This window comes from Cibotium barometz, chromosome 64 (assembly GCF_041138505.1).
Source record: "Cibotium barometz isolate CiBa-2024 chromosome 64, ASM4113850v1, whole genome shotgun sequence".
Classification (NCBI taxonomy): Eukaryota; Viridiplantae; Streptophyta; class Polypodiopsida; order Cyatheales; family Cibotiaceae; genus Cibotium; species Cibotium barometz.
In genome coordinates, this window is record NC_141109.1 from 27,909,479 (window position 1) to 27,936,736 (window position 27,258).

General features: G+C 43.2%; 1 protein-coding gene across 1 annotated transcript; it reads left to right on the plus strand.

Annotated features, from left to right (window-relative positions):
- Nucleotides 1-9,852: 9,852 nt before the first annotated feature.
- Nucleotides 9,853-10,875, plus strand: LOC147603478 (uncharacterized). The gene has a single exon (XM_086796967.1). It carries the CDS (start codon nt 9,853-9,855, stop codon nt 10,873-10,875), a length of 1,023 nt encoding a protein of 340 aa, XP_086653093.1.
- Nucleotides 10,876-27,258: the final 16,383 nt, after the last annotated feature.

Sequence of the window (27,258 nt, forward strand, 5' to 3'; positions counted from 1 at the left end):
AATGTGGAATGTGGATGTGGATGTATGTATGTATGTGGATGTAGATGTGGATGTATAGATGTGAATGGAAATGTGGATATAGATGTATGTATGTATGTGGATGTAGATGTGGATGTATAGATGTGAATGGGAATGTGGATGTGGATGTATGTGAATGTGGATGTAGATGTGGATGTATGTATGTATGTGGATGTGGATGTATGAATGAGGATGTGATAGTGGATGTATGCATGTGGATGTATGGATGTGGATGTGGATGTATGGATGTGGATATGGATGTGTATGTATGAATGTGGATATGGGATGTGGATGTATAAATGAGGATGTGAAAATGGAGGTAAGCATGTAGATGTGGATGTATGGATATGAATGTGGATGTGGATGTGGATGTGGATGTATGGATGTGAATATATGATATGTGATGTGAAGGAATCTGAAGTGAAGAGATGGAAAATGATGTGATTGGATGAGCACACATATAAATGGAATGTGGAATAAGTAATGTGGATTATATGAGGGATAATGTGGAAAAATGAGAGTTAATATAGAAATTGTATTTGTAAACTGTTTGTAAATGCTGTTTGTAAATGGTTGTTTTATGTCAAGAATGCTGGGAAAGCATTTTGACCGTCTTGTGATTAAGGTCGTGGAGACCTAACTGATAAAGTTGCAACTGCTGACGGAGAGTCAATGGAGGACGTCTCGTGTAGCAAGGTCGGCCGAGGTCTTGACCAGCCTCGGTTCGATTAAAATGGTGAGCTTCCAGTACGGTGGATGAGGGACCAAAGAAGCGGCCTATGAGTGAAGCGCTAGGTCACCTGCGAATGATCCTAGAGGGTGCTGACCATACGGTGCTCGGGCTCTGGGTTGCCCAGGATACCCACGCGTGCGTCGAGGAAGATATTGGAACAAGGAGTAAGAGTTGTTTTGTGAAAACGGGCATGGATCTGGTTGATTGACCTTGCTGGTCTTCAATGGATGAGTCCATGGCTCTTTATATGGATCTGTTGGTTGATCTTGCTGATCTTCAACGAGAGTCCATCTTGATTTTTATAAGTGATTATATTACCGAGTATTATGGGCTAGGAACTATTGAAAAGGTCCTTGTGTGGACAAGTGGTGAGCGTTCTAGTTGCCAATGATGCCATAGATACTTTGATGAAGGAATGATGGGAAATTATGAATCAACTGGATAAATTGGAAGATTGTGATCAGTGGTACTATGGTTTCATTAAAGGATTGTTTTAAAGTTAGCTAATGCTAAGAAAAAGGCAATTTTCATATTGGGTGTGTAAGTGGTGTGGCTAGTTTTATGTTTGCATGAACTTCCGGCTAGGGGGCCTTGGAACTCTTTTCCTTGGTACCCGGGACAAAACCTAACCAAATTCTAAATTGGATCCCATCACTACAGTGGTTGGGCGGTTGGCTAACCCATGGGATCGGATGGGGTTAGGCTGGACTGATGGATCCGTAAATCGAGATTTAAATTCTATTATTACGATAGATGAAGTAAATCCCGGATAGTAAATTGTTCTATGGATAGGAATCAATGACTGTGCCTCTTGATGGGGAAAAAAGCGTTGATCCCAATGATCCAAGTGCAAGTTTCTTCCTTGATCTGACCAAGTACCATTAGAGGTGCAGTCGGATCAGTTTGATCAGTAATGATCTTGACTACGTTAGAGTAAAGAGTTATCCTGGTGGAATCGCTCATGCTTTCCGGGTAAGGGAAGTTTTTTTGGGTTCGGTTTTTGAAAAACCGATGGATTAGTCTCTTGTCCGGATATCCGTGGACGAGGCCCCGAGTGTGGGTCCCTGCCCCGCGCATGAAGTGCTACTTCCGCTGCTAGTACCCCGAATCTGTTGCACGGTGGGAACAGGGATCTCACAATGATCAAAATACTATGGTTTCGTTTCAATTTTTCTTTAAAGATAGCTGAATCTGTAAAAGGCAATTTCATATTGGGTGCGTAAGTGGTGTGTCTAAATTATATTTTGCATGAGTTCTGGGTAGGGGGCTTGGGAACTCTTTTCCCTGGTACTACCCGGGGACAAAACTTAACCAAGTTTTTATATAAAGGGATCCCACCAATACAGTGGTTGGGTAGTTGGCTAACCCATGAGCCGGTTGTTGGGGTATCGATGGATTCTTGCAATACAGTTAGATACGTTCAAGTTACATTAATTAGAATAAGTCCCAGGAAGATTCTTGTTCTGTGGGAAAGAATCAGCGGTTGTGCCTCGCTTAAGGGAAAGAAAAGCGATGATGTCTATGAGCCAAGTGCAAGTCCCTTCCTTGATCTAGCCATGTGACCTACGAGTCCAGTTGGAGTAGAAAAGCTAGTTAAGGCCTTGACTTAGATAAATTTTTTGTTAGATGATTTTCTTGGTGGAATCGCCGTGCTTTCCAAGCGAGGGAAGTTTTTTCGGTCTCGGTTTCGGAGGAACCACGAGATTAGTCTCTCGTCTAGACATTCGTGGGTGAGGTCTCGAGTGGGAAACCCTGCCTTTTTGCACATGAGGTCGCTACTTCCACTGCTGTCAGCACCCCAAAGAAGGCCGTGTGGAGAGGGTAGGGGTCTCATAGCTGGTATCAGAGCTTTGTTGAAAGCTTAAGAAGGAAAAATGATTTTTATCAGAAATTTATAATAGAAACTTAGAAAGATGCATTTTCATGTTGTATTCTCATTCAGATTAAGCTTCATTAATGAAGACTTTTAATTGACGGATTTGATCTTATAGATGGACGTTTCGTGTTTATCTGGTATTCACGATCTTACTCAATATTAGGATATGACTGCTTTCATTTTTTAGCATATTTTCTCATCCGCTATGACTTAAACGAGCAGAGAAAGATTCGCAAATCATTTTGAGGAATTATATTTTTCGGGCCCCGACTGAGAGACGACAGCATAAGTGGCACGTAAGGCAATATGTCCACGCCTCTTGCAACCATTGCCTGATGCTGAGGAAGAATATCTCTTTAGCCATGGTCCTATTGAGGCTAAAGGTGGTTCATGGTGTTATCATGTATCACCCCACACCTCGAGATTCTTTAGCTTTGAATTTGGATTCTTGTTCAAGTAGAGATGATTCTACATCTTGAAGTTTAGTGTTAGGCACATTTTTAAGTGTAGCAACAATTGATTCATAAGGTTCTTCGTCAACACTTTTTAGCAATACAGCAATAGATTCATCTTCCTCAATGACTTTCTTTAATGCACTAAGTTGTTGTTTGATACCTTTGAATTTATTGATGTGTTGTGCCATGGTTTCAGTCTCCTTTTTGTCGAGCTTGTAAACCTACATGAGAAGGTTGATCTTTGAGCTCTTTGAGTCGGTGCCGAAAATCTTGTTGAGTTCTTGCCATGCCAACTTGGCATCCTTGATGCCATCAATGTGACTAATCACATCATCACACCAAGATTTTGAGCGATGAGGCCCAATACTTAGTTGTTTTGAAGTGGCTTAACCTCCACTTCTTCATCTTCAATAAGGTGCCAAAGCCCCTCAAGCATAAGCAAGTACATGGTCTTGCTTTTCCATGTGAAAAAACGATCACCATTAAATCTTGAGATGACTTCTACATGCTCCATGATTGTAAGGGGGCCTTACCTTGAGCCTTGATTTTAGTGCTAAGGCAGTGTCTAACCATTTCATAAGTGATTGATAATGAAACAAATTCTCTTCAATTGATTAATGCAAGAGGATGCAATGAAATTTGATGCAAGAGGATGTTTCCCACTGTGGAACAATACTCTAATTTTCCAATTTTGATTTTGGTTTAGCTCATTTTTTGCTAATTGCTTGCTAATACTAATGATTAAATGCTAATCATATTTGTAAAGTTCCTCCTCAGTCCTCAAATATGTATAAGCTCTCATGTCAATCCCTTGTAATCATCCCCTATTTGAGAATGCAAGAAAATATCGTTTTCCCTTGTTTGTAGACTAGAGAGAGAAACTATTCTAGAGAGAGATATTCAAAATTGAGATATTTTTGGATACAAAGTTTATCCTAATATCTAAGATGAATTCCCCAGAAATAGAAGTTCAAAAAGAGTTTTCCAATGTGCATTAAAAATTAATTCAATATGTGTATTAAAGACCTTAGCCTAAGGGTCCACATTTTTAGAATTTTTTAACTAAGGTCCAAATAAGGTTCTAAAGAGCCAATAGGATTAATCCAAGTGTTGGTATGACAAAAATGCAAAGAATAAAAGAAAAAACCCCAAAAATGAGTAAGTGCTTACATAATATGAAGAGTTGACCAAGTATTGGGTTTATTAGTGAAAAATTACATAAAATAAATTTATCAAAAATTCCTCTTTTTTAAACTAAAAAAAATATCCATTATTTTGAGTATAGCAAAAATTTCTCTTTTTGCATATAAATGATTGAATTTCAAATGTAATGGGAATTCCTATTTTATCATTTAAAAATTTCTTATGCATAAAATAAATTTATCAAAAATTTCACTTTTTCTTAATTAATTAATTATGCATAAATACAAAAAAAATATTCTTTCCTAAATATGTTCAAAATCATTCTTTTACTTTAAATTTCTAAACCTACAATATAGTAGGAGTTCCTCATTTAGTATTATGCTTAAAAATAAGATATGTATTTTTTTCAAAAAATTTTACCATAGCTTTGCTACTATTATTGATAATTTTAAATTTTTCTAAAAGAATAAAACCTTGTAATGAAAATATGATAGAAAATCTAATTTTAAGCTTTAATCTAAACTATGAATTTAAATCATAACTTTCACCATCATCATAAACTTAATTATGATTATCTCACTAGATTAAGCTAATTCCATTGTTCCTCTTTATCCAAATTGATAAGATAATCTATTTCTCATTTAGAATCAATCAAAGTAGTTTTTAACTACTTATAAATAATCTAAAAGAAATAACCATTATTTTGTTAACACAAAATCATAAAAATACCATTTTCTTAATCTCTAGCTTATCAAGCCTAGAGTTTGGTTTTGAAGTAAGAAAATATCAAAGAGAAGCATTCTTTTGCTAAAGAGTTACCATAGAAATGACTATTCTTCAACTATTTGCTTATTTGTATTGAGAAAATGAGAGACTTAAGTCCATAGAGACCAACCCTATGGTATCTCCGCTCTTAGGAATAAGATAAATAAGCCCCGGATCTGCTCCCGCGAGCTGCGCCCCAACCCCCCCCTCCCATCTACCCTCCCCCTGCTGCTCCTCGCCGTCGCGCGCCCCCCTCTCCCCCCCTCTCCCCCCCTCTCCCCTGCCTTTCCGCCTCTCTCCCCCGCCTCCCTCCTCGCTTCCTCCTCCGCCATCCCCCCCGCCTTCTCCTCCCCCGCCTCCTTCCTCGCTTCCTCCCCCGCCATCTCTCCTCCCCCGCCTTCTTCTTCGCTTCCTCCCCCGCCATCTTTCCCCCGCCATTTCTCCCCCCCGCCTTCTCCTCCGCTTCGCAGCTCTTCCCCCCGCCTTCTACCTCACCTCCCCCTCTGTCTCGCCCTTCCTCCCACTACTAGCTCCCCCGCCTCAGCTCCCCCCTCCCAACCTGCTCTGCCCCCCGCCGCTTTCTCCCTCACCTCCCACTCTGCCCCCCGCCTTCTCCCTCACCTCCTGCTCTGCCCCTCCCCCCCGGCTCTACCCCCCGCCTTCTCCCTCACCTCCCCCTCTGTCTCGCCCTTCCTCCCACTGTTAGCTCCCCCCTCCCCCCCCGCTATCCCCTCACCTTTAGCCTCTCCGTTTCCTCGTAGGGCTGTGTCCCTCTCGTTGGTGACCCCGGTCTCTGGCCTTTTCCCTCTGGAGGACTCCAGGAAGCCGCTCCGACTACCCCTATCGATTACGGTCTCCGTCTGGAGTTCACAGCTGCAGATCAGCAGTTGTTTGTTTCCACAGTTTCCGCTCTCTTGAGACCTCCTCCTTGGTCTGCAAGATAGTGGGTAGCCGTCCGATTATGCGGAGAGAGCTTCGCAACCTTCTGCAAGGCAGCCTCGTTGGCGTGCCTGCCAAGATCGTCAGCGTCGATTTTTTGGGACGTGGCTACTACCAGGTGGATTTCGAGTCTCCCCAGGCAGCTTAGACGGTGCTGGCTCGGAGCCCCACTGCCCTCCGCTCATCCCGGGCGTTCCTGGCGCGATGGACTCACGGTTTCGACCCCGCTTCTGACCCGCTAGCAGGCGCAACAGGTTTCCCCATCACTATCTGCTTTCCTGGACTCCGCAGGGAGTACTTGCCCCTCTTGTCATCCATTGGCAAGGCATTCGGGCAGGTGGTGGAGACGCCTTAGATAGCGACCTCAATGATAGCTCGGGCAACAGGACTCCCGGCCATTCGTGTTGTGGTTCCGTCTCACCGGAGTCCCTCCCGAAGACGATCCTCCTCCCTTGTCTTTCTGGAGGACATCTGATACAGCGCGTGGAGTATTCGGGCCTCCCCGGCCAGTGCTACATCTGTCGGGAGATGGGCCACCTCGCACGCGCCTGTCCCCGCAAGGGGGGTCATCCTTCATGCTCTGCCGCCTCTGGACCCCCTTCAGGCCATCCACCTCAGAGATCGGACATCCCTGGCTCGTCTCAGCAGGCGCCATCATCTGACGAGCAGGCCCCTGCGGAGCATGCCGCGCAGTCCCAGGAGGTTGGCAGATGGCAGGAGGTTCACCGGCAAAAACGCCCGGCCCGCAGGGACCATCTCGCAGACGCCAGCAGCAGCAGGCAGCAGGCAGCACAGGCTGGCGGACAGGCTGGCGAACAGGCGACCCCGGCTGGCGTCCAGGCACCTACCCGCACTTATGCTCCGGTCAGGGATAGGTGGCCAGCAGGTCCCACCCCGATGGACGAGGATTCAATCTCAGTGCCTGTTGAGGCCGCCGGTGGTACCCCCCACGTGGAGACCCTGCTCCTCCCCGCCTCCCCCCGCGGGGGGCCCCGCCCCCTCCATGGAGCAGATTCCTGAGGATCCCGAGCCGCACTCTGCGACTCCCGGCACCTCTTCCCCTCACTCGGAGAGCACTCCTTCCTCCCCTCCCTCTCCCCCCCATAGCCCCCCTCCCTCTCGCCTCCCCCGACGGCCCCCCCTGACACCTCTCCTCTGGCAGATCCCTCTCCATCCTCTCCTCGCTCTCCCCCCTCCTCTCCGCGAGCCACCATCCCTCCCTCGGCCTCTCCAGGATACTCCTCCAGACCACCCACTGCCCCGGGGCAGCGCAGTTGGGTAGGCCAGAGTTCAGTTCAGCGGCTGTTCCACTGCCACTCCGGGCCGGTGGAGATGGCGATCCTAGCTTCGCCCGCCACAGAATTCTCTCCACCAGGGGGGCCCCGCGAGTGATGGGGCTCCCAGTGGATTACGATTTTTTCAGGTGTCTCCAGCTCGATGCTGGTCCTTTTGAGACACTGATCGTGCCCTTGCGAGTTTGTGTGGTGTGCCATCCCTGTCATTCCCCTTCAGTGGTGAGCAGCATGGTGGCCTTCTCCTTTCCTCTCATCAGTGTTGCCCCAGACACAGCATGGGATTGCAACTCTGTAGAGGAAGTTTTGCGTGATCAGATACTGGAGTTTTCTCACCACTTCAGTGACTTGGGGCTCATCACTCACGGACCTATTGCAGACCCGATTACACTCAGCCCGCATGAGCTTGTTTGGTATAGGAGATTGGTGGGCGGATCCGATCCACACCTCAGTTGAGGCGGTGCTACTGATTCTCCTCCACGCCGCCCTGAGGGTGCAGCCTACCTTTACATACATATATGCAGAGGATTGGTCTCACGCTGTTGCATTTTTTTTTCGCCCTATCCTTCACCTCGTACCCTCACTTGTGTTTCACGCGCACAACATTTTTTTTGCAAGAAGAAACCTTCATCGAGGCACCGTAATCAAGGAGGTGTGGGTTGAAGGGGCTTGGCCCACTTTAAACTATTATAAACTTTGCTTGGCCCATTTTCATTTTTAAAGAGGCAATAAACCTTAATGGGTTTAACCCACTTTAATCTCTAAAGCTTTAAACCTTAATGCAGCATGATACGAAACGCCGTGCAGTGCATCGATTCGAAACGTCGTTCCCAGCCACCACCCGCGTGCGTCTGTTTTGAAAGGAGAAGAGATGCCATCATTATCTTGGCCGGCCTACGTGCTGCGAGCTTTAAAGAACCAATTCCGTCGTGCTGTGAGCATAGTAGCGAACAAGGATCGTTTGCCAGCCTTGGGTGCTGTGAGCAACGAAGCGAAGCCAGTTACCATACAGCGCCGTTCGTTGCGCTGAGATCGCAGAGGAGAATGCGCTCCCTCACACGAGAAAAAAGAAAGAAAGAGGCGATTCATTTCAACTGGATCGCTGAAAAACGCCATCATCACAGTGAAAGAACGCCTGGATCGCAGAGCGATCCAGAACTGCGTTTGTTGAAGAAGAAAAAAATCTCTCCATACCATTCGTTTTTTTTTTAAATTAAAAGCTTTCCTTTAAAAGAGAAAAAAGTATCATTGAAAAAAAAAAAGAATGTTTCCCATTCTCATTTGATTAGGGAAAAAGAGTTTAAAAAAAGGGGGTTAAAAAAAGAAAAATAATAAAAGCATAACCACATTGTTTTCTTTTCATTGCAAGAGAAGAAAAGAAGAACAGGAAAAGAAAGAGAAGACATTGGCAACAAAGAATCAAAAGCAATTTTCGGTGGAAAGCAAAATCCTAATTTCACATTCACACATTCATATAGCCACATATTAGAAAACCCTCGTAATTGTTTGTATTTTAAAATTTCAAAGCATTCTAAAATTCAACCCCTTGAGGGTCGTGAGGGAATTGTTCATCGTGGAGACATCATCGGAAAGCACACAAAGGTTTCATCAAGATCAACATCAAGAAGAAGTAGCCAGATAAGATTTTCCTCGCTCTTTCTTTCTTCTCATCATAAATAGCTTCATAAATTTGTCTTGTAAATCAAACACTTGCACACCAAATCCAATAAACAAAGCATATTTCACACTACATTTTGCTTCCATTGTTACCGTAGTATTCTCTCGATATTTTGTCATTTGTCAGAAAAGTTCATAGCACACGTTCGTATTTACTAGTGTCTTCTCCATTGAGGTATTGGGAGAGTGTAGTATTATTCCTTGTTGGATATCTGGAGGGGTTGTTAGTTTTGTCCCCTTTGCTTCGCTTGTCCAGATATTTCCCAAACAGTGGCACGCCCGGTGGGACCTTGACTTAGTCTTGGTTCCACGACACGAACCTACTTAGAAAGGGGACTTATGCAAAGTGCCAAAGATTGGCAAGAAAGCTTGAGGGAGAGTGACCGAGCTAAGAGATACCATAAAAGGGAGAAAGCGAAGCAACACAATTCACCTCCTTCACCATTATCGGGGGGGAGTTCACCTAGAATAGTAATTTCTACACCAATTCCAATTATGGCTCAACCACCAATTCCTCCTCCATTCGCCATTCAATCACCTTTGGTTTTACCACCAAATTTGGCCCGTCCTGATGCACCCCTCATCCCATTCCCCACATTCTATGGGACGCCGTTGGAGGACCCCACTGCTCATTTAAACAATTTTAAAACTGCTTGTTTGACCTCACACATTGTCGAGGAAGGGCATGTGATGAATTACTTTAGCACTACACTCAAGGGAGAGGCCTCAAGTTGGTTTGCCAAACAGCAACCAAACTCCATCCCGAACTTTGCCAATTTTGAGAAAAAATTCTTGGCTGAATTTTGCAAACCTCCAAACTTCTTTGCATTTTTTGAGCAATTACGCTCATTCAAGCAAAATCACCCGCATGAGACCGTGGAGCAAGCAGCCACGAGGTTTAGAAACTTTATTGATCATTACAGTCCTATTTTTAACATTGACCCACTCACCATCATGGACTCGTTTTTACGAGGCATACACCCTAGCATCCAAATTTTGGTTAGAGCTCAAGCTCCAAATGACTTGAATACAGCCATCAATTTTGCTATTAATGTGGAGAGTTCTTATCGATGTGTTTATGAGCCACAACAGGCCACGACTCCATCTCCCTCGTATTATCCATGGCTAGCACCACATACTCCAGTTTTGCCCTCCCCACAACAACCTTGGCCAACCTCATCGTATGTGCCTCAACTTCAACCAACTCAACCATTCCAATTCCCACCTGTTGTACCACCTCACCTTCAAGTGACCTCACCACCTCTTTTGCCTTTAGCACCCCCACCTTCTTCTAGCGTAGTGGATCCCCTAACCTCTTCACAAAATTATGTTCCTGCCCCTCATGCTCCATCACCGTATGTAACTTACCCTGATTCTACTTCTACCACTCCAACCCCAGCAAATCACAAGGGAGGGGATGGGTATGAAAGCACCGCGTCTAGTATTGGAGATTTGAAAAACATGATGACAAATTACATGAACCAACTTAATGAAAATGTGAAGGCAGTGACTCTTGATGTGAATTTTTTAAAGCGCCAACAAAACTTATTGTCTGCACGTCGCCCTGAGCCTAACCCCACCAACATGGTGTGTCGGGCTTGTCATGTATCCGGCCATCTTTCCAAAGATTGCCCCTCTGTTATTTACAATTATGAGAAATGTTTGGGTAGGGGGCACACAGAGGATATGTGTTACATGAAGATGCACCATTTGATGAATAGGAGCACCACTTTGCCACCCCCCGGCCCCATTAATCATCGTATTGGTGCCGAGAAACGCCTGGGCCCTAGTTGGACACTTCTTCAGAGGGGGTCTCCTAGTTCTCTAGCAGTTGCTTCGTCTAGTGCACCACCTACCACTAATCCTTCAATTAATATGATTGAGTTAGATTCATCACCCGTGCGAGCTATCACACGAAAGGGGAAAGAAAAGATTGTTGATGAGGAGAGAGATCTCGAACCCAGAATTTTCGGTTAGACTAGTGCCTTCTCCATTAGGCTACAGGATCATGAGCAAATGGCTGGGATCTATAGAGGACGTTGGCAAGGCCAACAAAATTCTATGCAAGATGTGGAATGCCATTATTGTGGCAAATATGGTCATATGGCGAGAGATTGCTTTCGCAAACAGAATGATTTGAGAGGGGGAAGAGCACAACGTGGTGGTCATTATGGTGGAAACTATGCACAACATGGTGGCAACTATGCATCAAGTAGCAATGATGGAACTGCAAATCATTTGTTTGCCATGAAGCATGTTGTGGGTTCTATGACGACAAATGCTGAGAATGATGATACATGGTATATGGACTCAGGAGCATCAAACCATATGACATGTCATGGTGAATGGTTTGAGCACATGAAGCCAATGGATGTCAAAGGCTATGTGGAAACAGGTAAGAGTGAAGTGTTGGAAAAATTCATGGATTTCAAAGCTTTTGCAGAAAAGCAGTATGGCTGTTGGATTAAATGTCTGAGGACAGATGGAGGTGGTGAATATACCTCAAAGGCTTTTGAGCATTTCTTGAGGAAGCATGGAATAAGGAGACAATTGACTTGCAGGTATACACCTCAGCAGAATGGTGTGGCTGAGAGAAAGAATAGAGTTATATGTGAAGTGGCAAGGGCAATGCTTAATGAAAAGAGCATGCCAGATTACTATTGGGCAGAAGCATGTGCTACTGCAGTATATATATTGAACAAAACACCTACAACAGCCATTCATGGAAGCACGCCAGAGATGCGGCTCACAGGTTACAGGCCAGACATTGGACATCTTAAAGTTTTTGGATGCATAGCTTATGTGCATGTGCCTGATGAAAGAAGAAGGAAGTTGGATCCTAAGGCAGAGAAATGTATATTTGTTGGATATGCACAGGATCGAAAAGCCTACAAGTGTTATAATCCACAAACTAGACAAGTGGTCATCTCACGTGATGTGGTGTTTGATGAGCTTGCTAGTTGATATAAAGCAAAAGATGAGGGAGTTATTGAGTCACTTGAGGCTGATGTACATGTGAACTTGCCACCACAAGCAAGTTCTAGTTCTACTACTATGTCTGGGCCAGCAGCAGCAGCAGAAGCTGAGAGTAGCAGTGTACGTCCATGGTCAGGACGTTTGAGGCATGAGAGTGTAAGCACTGGGAGTAGTGCTATGGATAAAGGCAAAAAGAAAGTTGAAGGAATTGGAATCACAGGATATGAGTCATCCAGTTCTGAAAGTTTGGATGAGGAGCTTGGCATACCTGTTTTACGCACACCTGGTGCTAGACAGGACAGATATGTGCCACCACATGCTAGAGTTACAGGTGTCCAGAGTGACCCGCATGCATTGCGGATATCCCAGAGAGTCAGATATCCTGTTGACAGATTGACATATAGAGATTTGGCTATGCACTATGCATACATGACATCTATGGTGAAGCATGTGGAACCTACATGCTATACAGAGGCTATTGGAGAGCATGTATGGGAAAAAGCAATGGATGTGGAGATGGACGCATTGGTCCATAATGATACATGGGACTTGGTTGCACTACCAAAGGACAAGAATGTTATTGGATGTAAATGGGTTTACAAAGTGAAGTGCAAATCTGATGGTTCTATTGAAAGACATAAGGCAAGATTGGTAGCAAAGGGTTATGCACAGACCCAAGGATTGGATTATGATGAGACGTTTAGCCCAGTGGCTAAGATGGGCATAGTGAGAGCAGTCATTGCTATGGCTGCAGCTAATGGCTGGGAAATGCATCAGATGGATGTTAAGAATGCATTTCTGAATGGAGATCTACAAGAGGAAGTATACATGGCACAGCCAGAAGGGTATGTACACCCTAGATATCCCACTCACGTATGCAGGTTGAAAAAGGCATTGTATGGTCTGAAGCAAGCACCACGTGCTTGGAGTGATAAGATGAGCAGATATCTTATCTCACTTGGTTTTCAGATTTCTACAGCAGATTCTTCACTCTATGTGAAGAAGACACAGCATGGGATTGTTTTACTAGTCATCTATGTGGATGACTTGATTATTACAGGTGATCATAGTGCAGATGTGATGCATGTCAAGAAAGCTTTGAGTGGGCAATTTGACATGAAAGATCTTGGTGAGTTGAGATACTTCCTTGGCATTGAAGTGGTGAAAGATCATGAAGGTACTTGGTTAGTACAGCGCCAATATGCATTGGATATGTTGGCAAAGTATGGCATGACAGGGTGTAAGCCTATGAGTACACCATTGGAGCAAAATGTGAAGTTGCGGGCTGATTATGGCGAGGAATTGGATGATCCTTCCATGTACAGGAAGATGGTTGGTAGTCTCATATACATGACTATCACGCGCCCGGATTTGAGTTATGCGGTGGGGCTAGTTAGCCAGTTTATGCAGAGCCCCAGGAAACCACATTTGGATGCAGTGAGACGCATCATGAGATATGTGAAAACCACAGCACATTATGGTTTATTCTATGAGAGTAGTAAAAGCTTGGACATACATGGCTACACAGATGCTTATTGGGCAGGTAGCGCATATGACAGGAGGTCTACTAGTGGATATGCTTTTACACTTGGAAGTGCCGTGGTGAGTTGGAGTAGCAAAAAGCAACCTACAGTTGCTTTGTCCAATACAGAGGCTGAGTACAGAGGAGCAGCCATTGCTACTTGTGAGGCTATATGGTTAAAAAGTCTCTTGGCAGATTTATGTGAGCCTCTTGATGGGAAAGTTGTCATTCATTGTGACAACATGAGCAGTATACAGTTGGCAAAGAATCCAGTGTTTCATGCGAGGACCAAACACATAGAGGTCCATTATCACTTTGTCAGAAAGAAGGTGCTGGATGGTACAGTTGATCTTCACTATGTGAAGACTGATGAGCAGGTGGCTGATATCTTCACGAAGCCACTTAGCAGGGAGAAGTTTGAGTACTTCCGGACTATGTTGGGAGTACATGGGATGAGCTTGAGGGGGAGTGTTGAGAGTGTTGATATCCCAAGCTCATCTACATCTTCATCGGCAGTACATCATGAGCTTGAGAGGGGCTGTTGAGATATTCAAGCTCGATGTCAGTATGGGCCAGCTATGCTATGTGCTGGCAGATTAGGTAGGAACATGTGTGAGACATAAATGACCGCGTGTCCAGCTGGTCATAGTGTATGGACATTAGCTAGGGTTAGTAGAGTGTGGACACAACTTATTGTGCGTTGTGTGGATTATGGATTAGTGCATTATGCTTTGTGTGAGAGTGGACATGGCTTCCCTCTATGGTTAGGGTTTGCAATATACTTTAGGGTTTGCTCCTGTGTGTGTGTCTCCTCCTCCTCTACCGTTCTTTCAACAATGTAGACCCCTCACCGGCCTCGATAGGGGAGGACTATTCTTGGAGATCATGGGCTTGGGACAGCAGGCCTCTTATTCGCCTTCAGTGGGATCCAGGCGAGTGGCTTTGGCGAGATCCCTACTCGGCCCCTACTAGCCCAGGCACCCCCTTTTTTCAGTACACAGCGAGGCTGGGGCAGCGGATCTAGAGGCACAGGATAGCGGGCACCCGGCGGCGCGACGGCCGAGCATTGGCGGCGACAGGGGCTCTCCCATGCCTTCCTTAGGGACTTCTGGCAACGCCTTTGGGCCAGCTTCCGGCCCCGGAACGTGACACTTTTTCTCTAGCTTACAGTGCATAGAGGACTGGCAGTGGGGGCATGGCTAGCTTTTGGCAGACACCCAGCGTCCTGCCCTCAGTGCGACCATGCACAGGAGTTGCAGCGGCACTGCTTATGGGATTGCCCACAGGCACAGCACGTCTGGCAACGCTGTCGTGCCATGGCACGTCTATGATGTGAAACCGTGCATGTGAGGCCATCAAATACACATCCAGATGCATGGGGTTAAGTGCCATGACGAGTCATTATATGATGCCATGTACATATGTTCATATTGTAAATGAGGTTCAATAAGACGAGCTGAGGCTGAGCCAGATCTAGGAGTTTTTGTATATGAGTATGGAGGATGATGTTTTTGCTGTTACTCAGAGCTCATGGGCAAGTTAGAAGCATCCAGTTATATATGATGGCATGAGGGCATACCAATGCACAAAGGAATGCATTTATGAAGACATGGAGAAATACTTGAATGAACAATTGGGGATTCTATAAATCACATGGGCCGATATGATGATTTATAAACTATGAAGGTGTCAAGAGAAATGGAGATTTAATGAACATCACAGTGCTGAAGAGTTCATTGAATGTGGGGGAATTAAAAATAGATGAACCGCTTGCATTGAGAACTTTAACCTTAATGCTAAGGTTATGCCTTGCATTGAGAATTCTAACCTTAATGCTAAGGTTAGAAGTAATACATAATGGGTGGCAGCGTACGTGGAAAAGGAAGATATTTCTTTTATTTAGAATTTTCTGGAGCGAGCGCAGCCTTTGTAATTGGAAAATCCGGATGAATAGCTGCAAAAGGGTGGTAAGCACGACTTCTCCGCGGGGAAAAATAGAAAAGGACCGGAGGCAGACGGCGGCAAAAGAGAGTGTGAGGGAAAAATTCTGCAGAGTTAGGGAACAACGTCCATTTTGACCAGTTTCTTTTATTCCAAGAATATATATACTGCTTGTGCTTTGTAGGTGCTAGAATTAGAGAGTAAATTTAGTACTACATGATGATATAATTATGGGAAAAACCATTTTCAAAATCAACAGTGAAGCGATGCTGCTCCCCACGTTCTCCTTCGCATAATCGGCGCTGAAGCGAGTATCGTTCCCGTGTATTCTGCATCGCGTGGCTTCGCCTGGGCAACTTATAAGTTAAGCAAAAATAAATCAAGTGAAACTCACTTGTAATGTTCATATAAGCTTTTTTTTACTTCCCTTTTGATTTAGAAAAAGGCGAAACTCATAAATCCTAAAGGGGATTTGGAAATGAATGAAAAGGCTGGGGGAGATCAAATTATTGGTATTTGGAACTTGATGTTTTGCGGGAAAAAGGAATCCAAAGCACATTTAATCACGGGAAGATGGCCTTGTTTTTGCTTGATTGAGTTTTGGAAATTATGAGCATGAAATAGCTATGCCATATGCTATCTTTTGCTTGTGAAATGCTAGAATATTAAGGCAGGTTTTCAGGTGATAAAGAGCATCTTGATATGATGGTTTTGATGGCACTGGATGTAAAGGATGTAACTGGTCACATGTATATTGGAAAAATTGGAAGGCCTTGTTATGCCTACATGTGAATGGTTCAAAGGATTTCGAGAGAGAAGTCAGTGAGTAAAGGAACAAACACTTGGTATGCAATTTTGTGCAATCATCAGAATGAATTCAAGGATGTATTGAGGTGAATGAAAACATGTACTTGTCATTGGAAATAGTGATGTTCAATACTCCTTGGGAAATTTTGTGTGTGAATTTCCTTGCTAGATTTGACATTCACTCTCACAGCTAGAAGTCTCGTACTTTCCTGGCTGTACCGCACACTTCACGACATCTTTTGGTGAACCCGACGTGAAACTGCTGGGGTGAGAGTGTGGTGAAATATACAGGGAAGCTATGGCTGAGAATTCTGAGGGTCAGGGGGTTCATTTTGACCCCGGAGTTATGCAGATGTTTCAAATGTTTACCATGTACATGCAACAGCAACAAGCTGCTGAGAGGGGACAAATTTCCACATCAATTGTGAAAAAGGTGGATCAATTTGATGGGAAGGACATTACAAAGTACCTGTGCAATTATATAAAGGAGATGGAGATAAACAGGGTGACTGAGGAGGATATGGTTCGAAGTTTTGAGCTGGTATGTGTTCCTGAAATAAGAGAGCGCATAAGAGGATTGCAGACGGCACATGGTGGCAGAAATTGGGAGGAGTTCAAGCTTGCTTTAAAGGATGAATACTTCATGGAGGATTCTGAGCGAGTGACCAAACAAACTTTCTTAGAATGGGTCACAAAACCTAAAATGGGAATTTCTGCCACACAGAATTGCTAAGGGAGTTTGAGAAGCGTTATGCCCAGTTGTCAAGGATAGAGCGTGCAACTTTGGACAGAGAAAAGACAGAGCTCTTCTTACAAGCAGCTGGGAAAGATCTCCAGGAGAAATTGGAAATCCTCCTTGAGGATAAGGATACAGAACAGGGATTAAAGAGTGATTGGAATGATGTTGAGGATGCAGTCACTATGTTAGCAAAGCGACAGCGGAGGAGGGATAAAATGGTGATGGGCTCTGCAACCCCAATAACTGCTGTTACCCCTGAGAATCTATCCAAACCAGCTGCTACAATTCCAAAGATAGATGGGCCGATGGATGAGCTTATCAAGGGTATGCGTGACTTAAAATTGAAGATGTCCAGGATTGAAGAAAAAGGTCTACCATTGGGGCAGGCTTCTATGCAAAGACCTCAAAGCAAAGAAGGGTTTACATATAGATGCATATGGTGTGATGACCCAGAGCATGCAAAGAAGGACTGTACTAGCTATAAAGAAGCTCTTAAAAATCAACTTGTGTTTTTCAAAGATGGGAAAATCCATCTTACAGAGACTAGTCTTCCATTGAGTAAAAACTTTGGGAAAGGAGGGATGAAAAAGCTGGTAGAGGATATGGCTGCTAGTCATGCCATTTCTATGGTTGAGGCAGCAACCTATGGATTAAAGGTTGGTCAATTAAAGCAGGGATTTGAGAATGATGAGGATTATGAGAATGAGGATTTTTGGCCATCAACAATGGAATTAATTGCATCAAAGAAAGTGTCAAAGCAAGCTTTGCATGAGGCAGGTGATTGTATACGTCTTGAGACTGGCTGGGAGGAGCCTGTGGATTCTTTATCCATTCATGCCTATATTGCCAAATGCCAAAATAATGAGGCACAGGTAGAGGAGAAACGTAAAAGGGAAAATGAGGAAGGAGGGCCATCAAAAAGAGTTACACGTGGAAGTGAAAAGAAGGATCCTGGGCCATCACATATGCCTCCACAGCATAGCAGACCTCCACAGGATGTTTCAATGGAAGAAGTGCCAGCAAAAATGAAGGAGAAGGGTAAAGGGAAAAGTCCACTTTACAAGCTTCAATCTGACATTGAAGTTGCAACAGATCTCAAAAAGGTACTTGAAGAAAGGATTCTAAACAGCAGGGTGGAATTCACACTAGGGGAAGTCTTGGGGATTGCAAAGAAAGAATTTCATGATGAGATAATTGATATTATACGAAGAAAAAGGCAGTCCATAATTGAATCTATTCCATCACAAGGGGAGGCAAGCACTTCCAAGACTCATGGAGTACAGGTACAGAAAAAGGAAGAGAGAGAAAATGTGGTGGAATGTAATCACTCTGTTGATGGGGCACGACAAGTGCGCTTTGTGGAAGAGGATGATGAAAAAGAAGTCCTTACAAAGAGTTATTACTCCAGGAGCCATTGGGCAAGAGCAACCACTGAAACCCTTGTCAAGATAGGTGATTTGGAAGAGCCATATGTCGCTCTAATTGATCATGGGTCTGAAATAAATCTTATGGCTAAAAATCTCTACAACAAATGTAAGTGGCCAATGGATGTGGATCATGGGTGGATGATTAAAGCAGCCAATAACTCATCTGGAGAGCTTTATGCAGCATGTCCAAATGTAAGGGTAACTATAGGGGATGTGAAGGATGATCAGAATTTCTTTGTTCAGGAGATGTCATCCTATCCCCTTATCCTTGGGCAACCCTACATTACAGCTGTAAGGATGGAAACAAAGGTTTTGGATGATGGTTCTATGCAAGAATAAGGAGTAAAGATGGCAAAAAAGCTGTTCAGTTTTTGACAGTTTGCATTAATCATGAAAGGAATCGTGAGTCTCTTCGGGCACAGTCACTCCCAAAGATAAACAGAGAGTTTATGAATTACAGGGAGATGAGGGATTTTGGCCAGGTGCCATTGTAAAGCGGGATTCCAATGGTACAAGGGGAAATGAGTTCTCACAGGACTCAATCAATGTAAATAGTTTTTCAGCAAATTTTCAGGGATTCTCCAGCTATGGGTCACTGGTTTTTGTAAAAAGCAAGGATTTGAAGCGTGGCATGCAAAAACATATACAAAATGAACAAAAACGTTTTGAGTAGTGTGGTCTTTTGGGGAAGAATGAGTTTATTTCAGGGGTGCTTGATGAGGTGTCATTTATAGATACTATGGATGTGCTTTTTGATATGGGAAGAGCATGCTTACAGGGTGGAAATGAAATGATAGAGGTGTCATTTGTGGAGATGTATGATATAATCCAGGAATTTGAGGGGGTGGAATGTAAAAACGTGAATTGTGAGATGGATGCTCATGTTGATACAAAGTACAAAACGGTTGCAAAGAAGGTGAAACCAGTTGCCTTGCCCTTGCCACCAGGAAGCAAGGAGAAGATAGATGAAGCTTCTATGCAGCCAAATCTTAGAGATCCGAAGAAAATTGGGCATAAATTTACTCAAGAAACTCTGAAAGAGCTGAAGATTGGTGAGAAGGATTTTCTGTTGCCAGTTGAAAGGGAATGCTTTGAGGAGATGCTTGTAAAACATGGGAGAGCTTTTGCCTTTCAGCCGCATGAGATAGGTTGTGTTGATCCAAGTGTAACAGCACCAATGGTGATCTTTACTGTTCCACATGTGCCCTGGAACCTGCGGCCAATTCCAGTACCAAAGGCTCTCTTGCCAAAGTTGATGGAATTACTAAAGGAAAAGATCAGGATGGGAATCTTGGAGCCTTCATGTGCCCCATATTCCAACAGATGGTTACTGTACCAAAGAAAAATGGGACATTGCGCTTTATTCAAGACATGCAACCTGTAAACAAAGTCACAATCAGGAATGTGGGAGCAGGTCCAATTGTGGATGAGTTTGCAGAAGCATTTGCAGGGAAAGCTATATACTCTATGGGTGATCTGTATTCGGGATATGATCAGTTCCAGCTGGATATACAAAGCAGGGACTTGACCACAATGAGAACTCCTTTGGGATTAGTAAGGATGTGTACCTTACCACAGGGAGCAACTAACTCAGTGGCACATATGATGAATGGAATGAATAAAGTCTTACGAGACTTCATACCACAAAAAACTATGCCATTTTTGGATGATGTGCCAATAAAGGGCTGTGATGAGAAAGACAAAGATGAGGATTTGGATTCAAAGGGGTGCCGCAAGTTTGTGGCAAATCACATAAAGGATTGTGACATGAATCTATCCAGACTTGAAGAAGTGAATCTTACTTTATCTGGGTTGAAATCAGTGTTTGGAGTTGGCGAAGTGCTAATAGTGGGACATCTTTGTAGTACTAGTGGACGCCGACCTTGTCCAGCCAAAATAGATACAATACAAAGAATGAAAGAGACATGTATTAATGTTACAGAGCTGAGGAGATTTCTTGGAGCATGTGTCTTTTATGTTATTTGGATCCCACATTATGCACATGTAGCAGATCCTCTTTATCAACTTTTGAGGAAAAATCAAAAATTTTTGTGGAGTGGAGTACATATTAAAGCTATGCGGAAGCTGAAATATTTGCTCCAATCATCACCCATTTTGAGAAAGGCAGATTATGAGTGTGGCAGGCCTGTGATTGTTACAGTTGATACTAGTCCTACTGGGATAGGATGGGCAGTAGGGCAAGATGATGAGGATGATCATAGGTATGTAATTAGATTTGGAGCAAAGGTGTTAAGCTTTCGGCAACGAAAGTATCCACAGATCAAGAGAGAGTTATGGGGGATAGTCACTGCTCTAAAATGTGAAAAAGAATATCTTATTGGGGCATCTGTACTTGTGGAAACTGATTGCTTGCCACTTCTTGGGATGATAGCAAGTTGTACCACTCCAGATATTGCTATGCTTAGGTGGATTGCTTATATCAAGTCACTAAATCCTGAGTTTGAGCATATTGCGGGAAAAGATAATCCAGTTGCAGATATGCTATCAAGAGCCAGGTATGAAGATGAGAAAGAGATGATTAGTGACATTGATGATGTGGGTACAAAGTTCTATACTACAGCATATGCAAAAGGGGATCATATTTGCCTATCAAATGCACTTGAGTCTTTTATTGAGGAAATATATGAAGGAGATTGGTTGCTTATTGGTCAATATTTGAGTACTCTGACAAGGCAAGAAAATTGGTCTGACTCAGAATTTAAGAGGATCCGCAGAAAAGCATATGGTTACTTCCTAAAGGATGGGTATCTCTGGAAGCATCCTAAACAGAGGAATGCTATGCCACAGAGAGTCATATGTGATAAAGAGACTCAAGGAAAGCTAGTAAAGAATTCCATGAGAGTCTCTGGGCTGGACATAGAAGTGTGTGGGCCACCTTTACCAAAATAAAGGAAAAATATTGGTGGAAAGGAATGTACAAGGATATTTCCCAATATGTGGAAACATGCATGGTATGTCAAATGTACTCAAATGTGCGGCATCGTGATGGCTTGCAACCAACCTACCCACCTGCCATGCACTACAAATGGGTAGTGGATCTAGTTACAATGCCTTTGGGAATTTGGCAGATGCGGTACATTGTACTTGCAAGAGAAGATTTGACAAATCAGGTAGAAGGGCGTGCTCTTAGAACAAAGAGTACGGAAACAGTATGCAAATTTCTCTTGGAAGATGTGATCTGCCGATATGGTTGTGTTGGGAAAATAACAGCTGATAGGGGTGAGCTAGATGTTGAAGAAGCAAGGGAATTCTTCTCTAGAATTGGTATCAAACTGTCCCTAACATGTGCTTACAATCCTGAGGGCAATGGGAAAAGTGAGCGAGGACATCCTCCAATCATTAAAGCTTTGGCTAAGGCATGCAGAGAAAGGATGAGAGAGTGGCCAAAGCTGCTACCATATGCCTTGTGGGCTGACCGTACAACTCATAGCTCAGTGACAGGATACATGCCTGCAGAATTAATGTATGGTCAGAAGCTAGTGATGCCAGTTGAAGAAGTAATTCTAACTTGGAATGTATTGCCCTGGGTCGAAGGATTGAGCAGAGATGACCTCCTTGCATTGCGAATAAGACAGTTGGAGAGGAGGCCTGAAGATGTAGAGCTTGCTAAAGCTCGCTTGAAAGATGCAAGGCTGAAAAATAAAGAAAGATTTGATAGTAGACACAGACTCCGGCCAAAACCTATTGAAGAAGGTGATTGGGTTCTAATGTATGATAGTAGCCTTGACAACCAATTCACTGTTCAAAGAAAATTTGCAAAAAGATGGTTTGGCCCTTACATTGTCAAGCATGTGCATGGAAATGCCACGTATACTCTGTGTGAGCTTGATGGGACAGAAGTAAAGAATCTTGTGGCTGGCAAAAGAATCAAGATATTTAAAAGAAGGCATGATGGTGATCCTTTTGATTCACAAGAGATTCAGGATGAGAAGCTTGACAGTGGTAGTATGGATATGATTGAAGAGGAAGAGGATAATCTTCCTGGAACTGCAGAAGATGAAGACGACATCCAGTTATATGTGGACCTTGATGATGATTTGGCACATACCAGAGGATGTGCAGGTTTAGAGGGGGTGGATGTTGTGCCATGGCACGTCTATGATGTGAAACCGTAAATGTGAGGCCATCAAATACACATCCAGATGCATGGGGTTAAGTGCCATGACGAGTCATTATATGATGCCATGTACATATGTTCATATTGTAAATGAGGTTCAATAAGACGAGCTGAGGCTGAGCCAGATCTAGGAGTTTTTGTATATGAGTATGGAGAATGATGTTTTTGCTGTTACTCAGAGCTCATGGGCAAGTTAGAAGCATCCAGTTATATATGATGGCATGAGGGCATACCAATGCACAAAGGAATGCATTTATGAAGACATGGAGAAATACTTGAATGAACAATTGGGGATTCTATAAATCACATGGGCCGATATGATGATTTATAAACTATGAAGGTGTCAAGAGAAATGGAGATTTAATGAACATCACAGTGCTGAAGAGTTCATTGAATGTGGGGGAATTAAAAATAGATGAACCGCTTGCATTGAGAACTTTAACCTTAATGCTAAGGTTATGCCTTGCATTGAGAATTCTAACCTTAATGCTAAGGTTAGAAGTAATACATAATGGGTGGCAGCGTACGTGGAAAAGGAAGATATTTCTTTTATTTAGAATTTTCTGGAGCGAGCGCAGCCTTTGTAATTGGAAAATCCGGATGAATAGCTGCAAAAGGGTGGTAAGCACGACTTCTCCGCGGGGAAAAATAGAAAAGGACCGGAGGCAGACGGCGGCAAAAGAGAGTGTGAGGGAAAAATTCTGCAGAGTTAGGGAACAACGTCCATTTTGACCAGTTTCTTTTATTCCAAGAATATATATACTGCTTGTGCTTTGTAGGTGCTAGAATTAGAGAGTAAATTTAGTACTACATGATGATATAATTATGGGAAAAACCATTTTCAAAATCAACAGTGAAGCGATGCTGCTCCCCACGTTCTCCTTCGCATAATCGGCGCTGAAGCGAGTATCGTTCCCGTGTATTCTGCATCGCGTGGCTTCGCCTGGGCAACTTATAAGTTAAGCAAAAATAAATCAAGTGAAACTCACTTGTAATGTTCATATAAGCTTTTTTTTACTTCCCTTTTGATTTAGAAAAAGGCGAAACTCATAAATCCTAAAGGGGATTTGGAAATGAATGAAAAGGCTGGGGGAGATCAAATTAATGGTATTTGGAACTTGATGTTTTGCGGGAAAAAGGAATCCAAAGCACATTTAATCACGCGAAGATGGCCTTGTTTTTGCTTGATTGAGTTTTGGAAATTATGAGCATGAAATAGCTATGCCATATGCTATCTTTTGCTTGTGAAATGTTAGAATATTAAGGCAGGTTTTCAGGTGATAAAGAGCATCTTGATATGATGGTTTTGATGGCACTGGATGTAAAGGATGTAACTGGTCACATGTATATTGGAAAAATTGGAAGGCCTTGTTATGCCTACATGTGAATGGTTCAAAGGATTTCGAGAGAGAAGTCAGTGAGTAAAGGAACAAACACTTGGTATGCAATTTTGTGCAATCATGAATTCAAGGATGTATTGAGGTGAATGAAAACATGTACTTGTCATTGGAAATAGTGATGTTCAATACTCCTTGGGAAATTTTGTGTGTGAATTTCCTTGCTAGATTTGACATTCACTCTCACAGCTAGAAGTCTCGTACTTTCCTGGCTGTACCGCACACTTCACGACAACGCGCTCTCAAGATGGTTTTTGCAGGCTCGCCAAGTGAGATGATGGCGACGTGGGGTGCGGTGGCTTGGGCCACGGACAACAGCCCGGCCCTTGGATACGAGGACGTCCCTGGCAGTGTGACCATCCAGGTCTCTAACAGGGCAATGGCAGTGGTTCCGACGCCAGACTTCTTTTAGGCAGTCTCCCAGGAGGGGGACAGGCACAGATGGGAGATGATCAGCAGCATGACGGCTTGGCACATATGGAGAGCCCGATGCAGGGAGGCCATAGACCGCCAGGCGACTCCACCGGCGGAGGCCTCTGGGTGGACATCATTCACACCTTGAGTGGGGGGAAACTTCAGGGCGACTTGGATCGCATGAGAGGTCGTCGCAAGGCGTTCCTCCGCACTTGGCAGCCTGGCCCTTTCCTCATCGCGAGGGGCGAGGATGTCACTTGGCACTACAGGCCTCCAGTTTGGCTCTTCTCACCTCCCGCGTGTACTACTAGGTAGCCCCCCCCAGAGAGCGGCCACGGGGGTGGAGCTCCGGTGTTCACTGTGTTTATTATCCCTCCTTGTGAGGTGAGCTTTGTAGCCTTATGGCGTTTTCTCATTAACTAATAGAAGGATCATTTTTCCAAAAAAAAAAGAAAAGAAATGACTATTCTTTTTGAGAGAGAGATATACATAAGAAAGAATTCTAAATAAGCATAAAGATTAACTTTTGCTTGATTACACATCAAGATTCTTAAGGAAAGCTTGATTTGAATTAAAACAGCCATTTAGAAAACTTCTCAAGCTTGAGAGGGGTTGAGAAGAGGTCATTTGAGAAAATTAACAAAAAACCATAAAAATCCATTCTTACCTCAAGGATTAGCTTGTTTCTTTTTCTATAAGTGAAGCACCCAACCAATCAATTGGTTTCACAAGTGGAGAAGAGAGCTCCAACAGTTGTTGAAGAGAGAGAGAAGCTCCAAGCTTCCCAAAAGTAGAGGAAAACTAAGGGATAATAGAAAATATGATTATTTTAATGTAGTAATACTGGCATGGTATAGCTCACAGATAAGAATACAAAAGAATGAGGGTTTATTTATAGGTAAGGGAGGCCACTAACTAAGGCCAACTAGGTTCTGGAATTTTCTAGCTTCAGTTTCACTCAATTTGGACAAGATTTGGACCAGTTGCTCTCCTTTTGATCTAGTTTGATCCAGGAGAGAGGAGAGATAAAAAATATCATAATTTTTTGAATTCAAAAAACCCTTCCACACATGTGAAAGAGGCGACTACCTCAAAGGTCCCCCTCTCCTTACCAAGGTGTAAAAAATTTATCATTTCTCCAAAATATCTCATTTTTTTAGTAATATCTCTAAATTTTTAACTAATAAACCTTGTACTCAATCAACTCTTCATCTTATGTGAGCATTTACTTATTTTTGGGTATTTTATTTTATTCATTGGATTTATCTCATCCCAACACTTGGATTAATCCTATTGGCCCATTGAAACCTTAATTGGACCAGAATCAAGAAATTTTTGAAAAAACTAGACCCTTAGGCTAAGGTTTATATCATTTTTAATTGATTTCTATAGCACCTTGGAGAATTTATTTTAAACTTTTGGTTCAAGGAAATATATTTTAGATATTAGAGAATTTTTATATCTAAAAATATCTCAATATTGAATTACCTCTTTCTATAATTTTTCTTCTCTCTAGGCAAAAACAAGGAAAAATAATATTTTCTTGTATTCTGAAATAGGGAATGATTACAGGGGATTGAGGTTAAAGCTTATTCATTATTCAAGCTGAGGAGGAATCTTACATCCTCTCCCACTTGAAAAATGCGAGATGTCCTCAACTCGCAAAGTGGGGTTAATCTTTTACCATCTCTTCTTCTTTCTCCCAGGTGGCGTCTTCTAGTAGACGGAAGAACTTCCACTTGACTAAAAAGTCTTTGAGGACTCTTCTCCTAAGAACCTTTGTCCAAACATCAAGGATTTCTTCAGATTGGAGCACCATCTGACCTTGAGTCAGAGAAATCAATTGTTCATCATCAAGCACGTGACTCGGGTTGGATACATATTTCTTAAGCAAACTCACATGGAAAAATTATGTACCTTGAGATGAGGAGGTAGAATAAGTTTATAAGCTAGATCGCCTACTTTCTTTATAACAGCATACGGTCCACAGTATCTGGGAGAGAGCTTCTTGTACTTCCCTCAAGATAAGGAACTTCTTTTTGGTTGTACTCGAATGAAGATCATATCTGATTCTTCAAACTTTCTCTCTGATCTCTTTTTATCTGCATACTGCTTTTGCCTACATTAGGCTTCCTTAATATCTTTACGGATTGATTGCATTTGCTAGTTCATGTCATCAAGCATTTGTCTAGACATTTCGACTCTGATCAATGGGTCATACCAAGTCAGTGGTGTAAGGCAATCTTGTCCATACAGAGCTTTGAAAGGGCTCATCTCAATGCTTCGATGATAAGAAGCATTGTAAGCAAATTCAACCAGGTGCAAATGGCTTAACCACTTCTTGGGTTCCCTGCTATAGCATGACCGAAGGATATTTTCTATTACCTGATTCACTCTTTCAGTCTGGCCATCTGTCTCGAGAGGTGATAGGTTGTACTGATATCGAAGAAAGTTCCTACTGCTGTGAGACCGCTCTGCCCCCTCTGTGCACCAGATTCCTGGTTGTTAGCCGGAAGTAGCTTCCTCTCGCGCGGGGCAAGGTTTCCCACTCAGGACCTCGCCCACGAATGTCTGGACACGAGACTAAATTGGTGGTCATTTCGAAACTGAGACCAAGAAAATTTCCCTTGCCTGGAAAATGGAGACGATTCCACCTTTTTGAATTTCTTAACGAATTTTCTAACGGGGTCAAGAGAACTAAACTATCCTTCACCTGATTAAAACAGATAGAAGGAAAACTATTACAGACTTAACTTGAATAAATCAACGCTTTTTTTCTATCAGGCAGACCGGTTGATCTAATCATTTGAGAAGTCTTCAAGTTTTTATTTAACTACTCGAGTTCTAAGCATATTTCTAGTATTTCAATTTCATTATTAAAACTCCACTAATTCCAACCTACGGCCCATGGGCTAGCCACCACCCACCAACCACTAGAATCGGTAGAACTAGACAATTACTCACCCACCCATGATTGAATGCCTTTCTTAACTTTTGCT

Coding starts and splice junctions, on each gene's coding strand:
- LOC147603478 (XM_086796967.1), top strand. CDS start 9,853: ATGGACTCGTTTTTACGAGGCATACACCCTAGCATCCAAATTTTGGTT.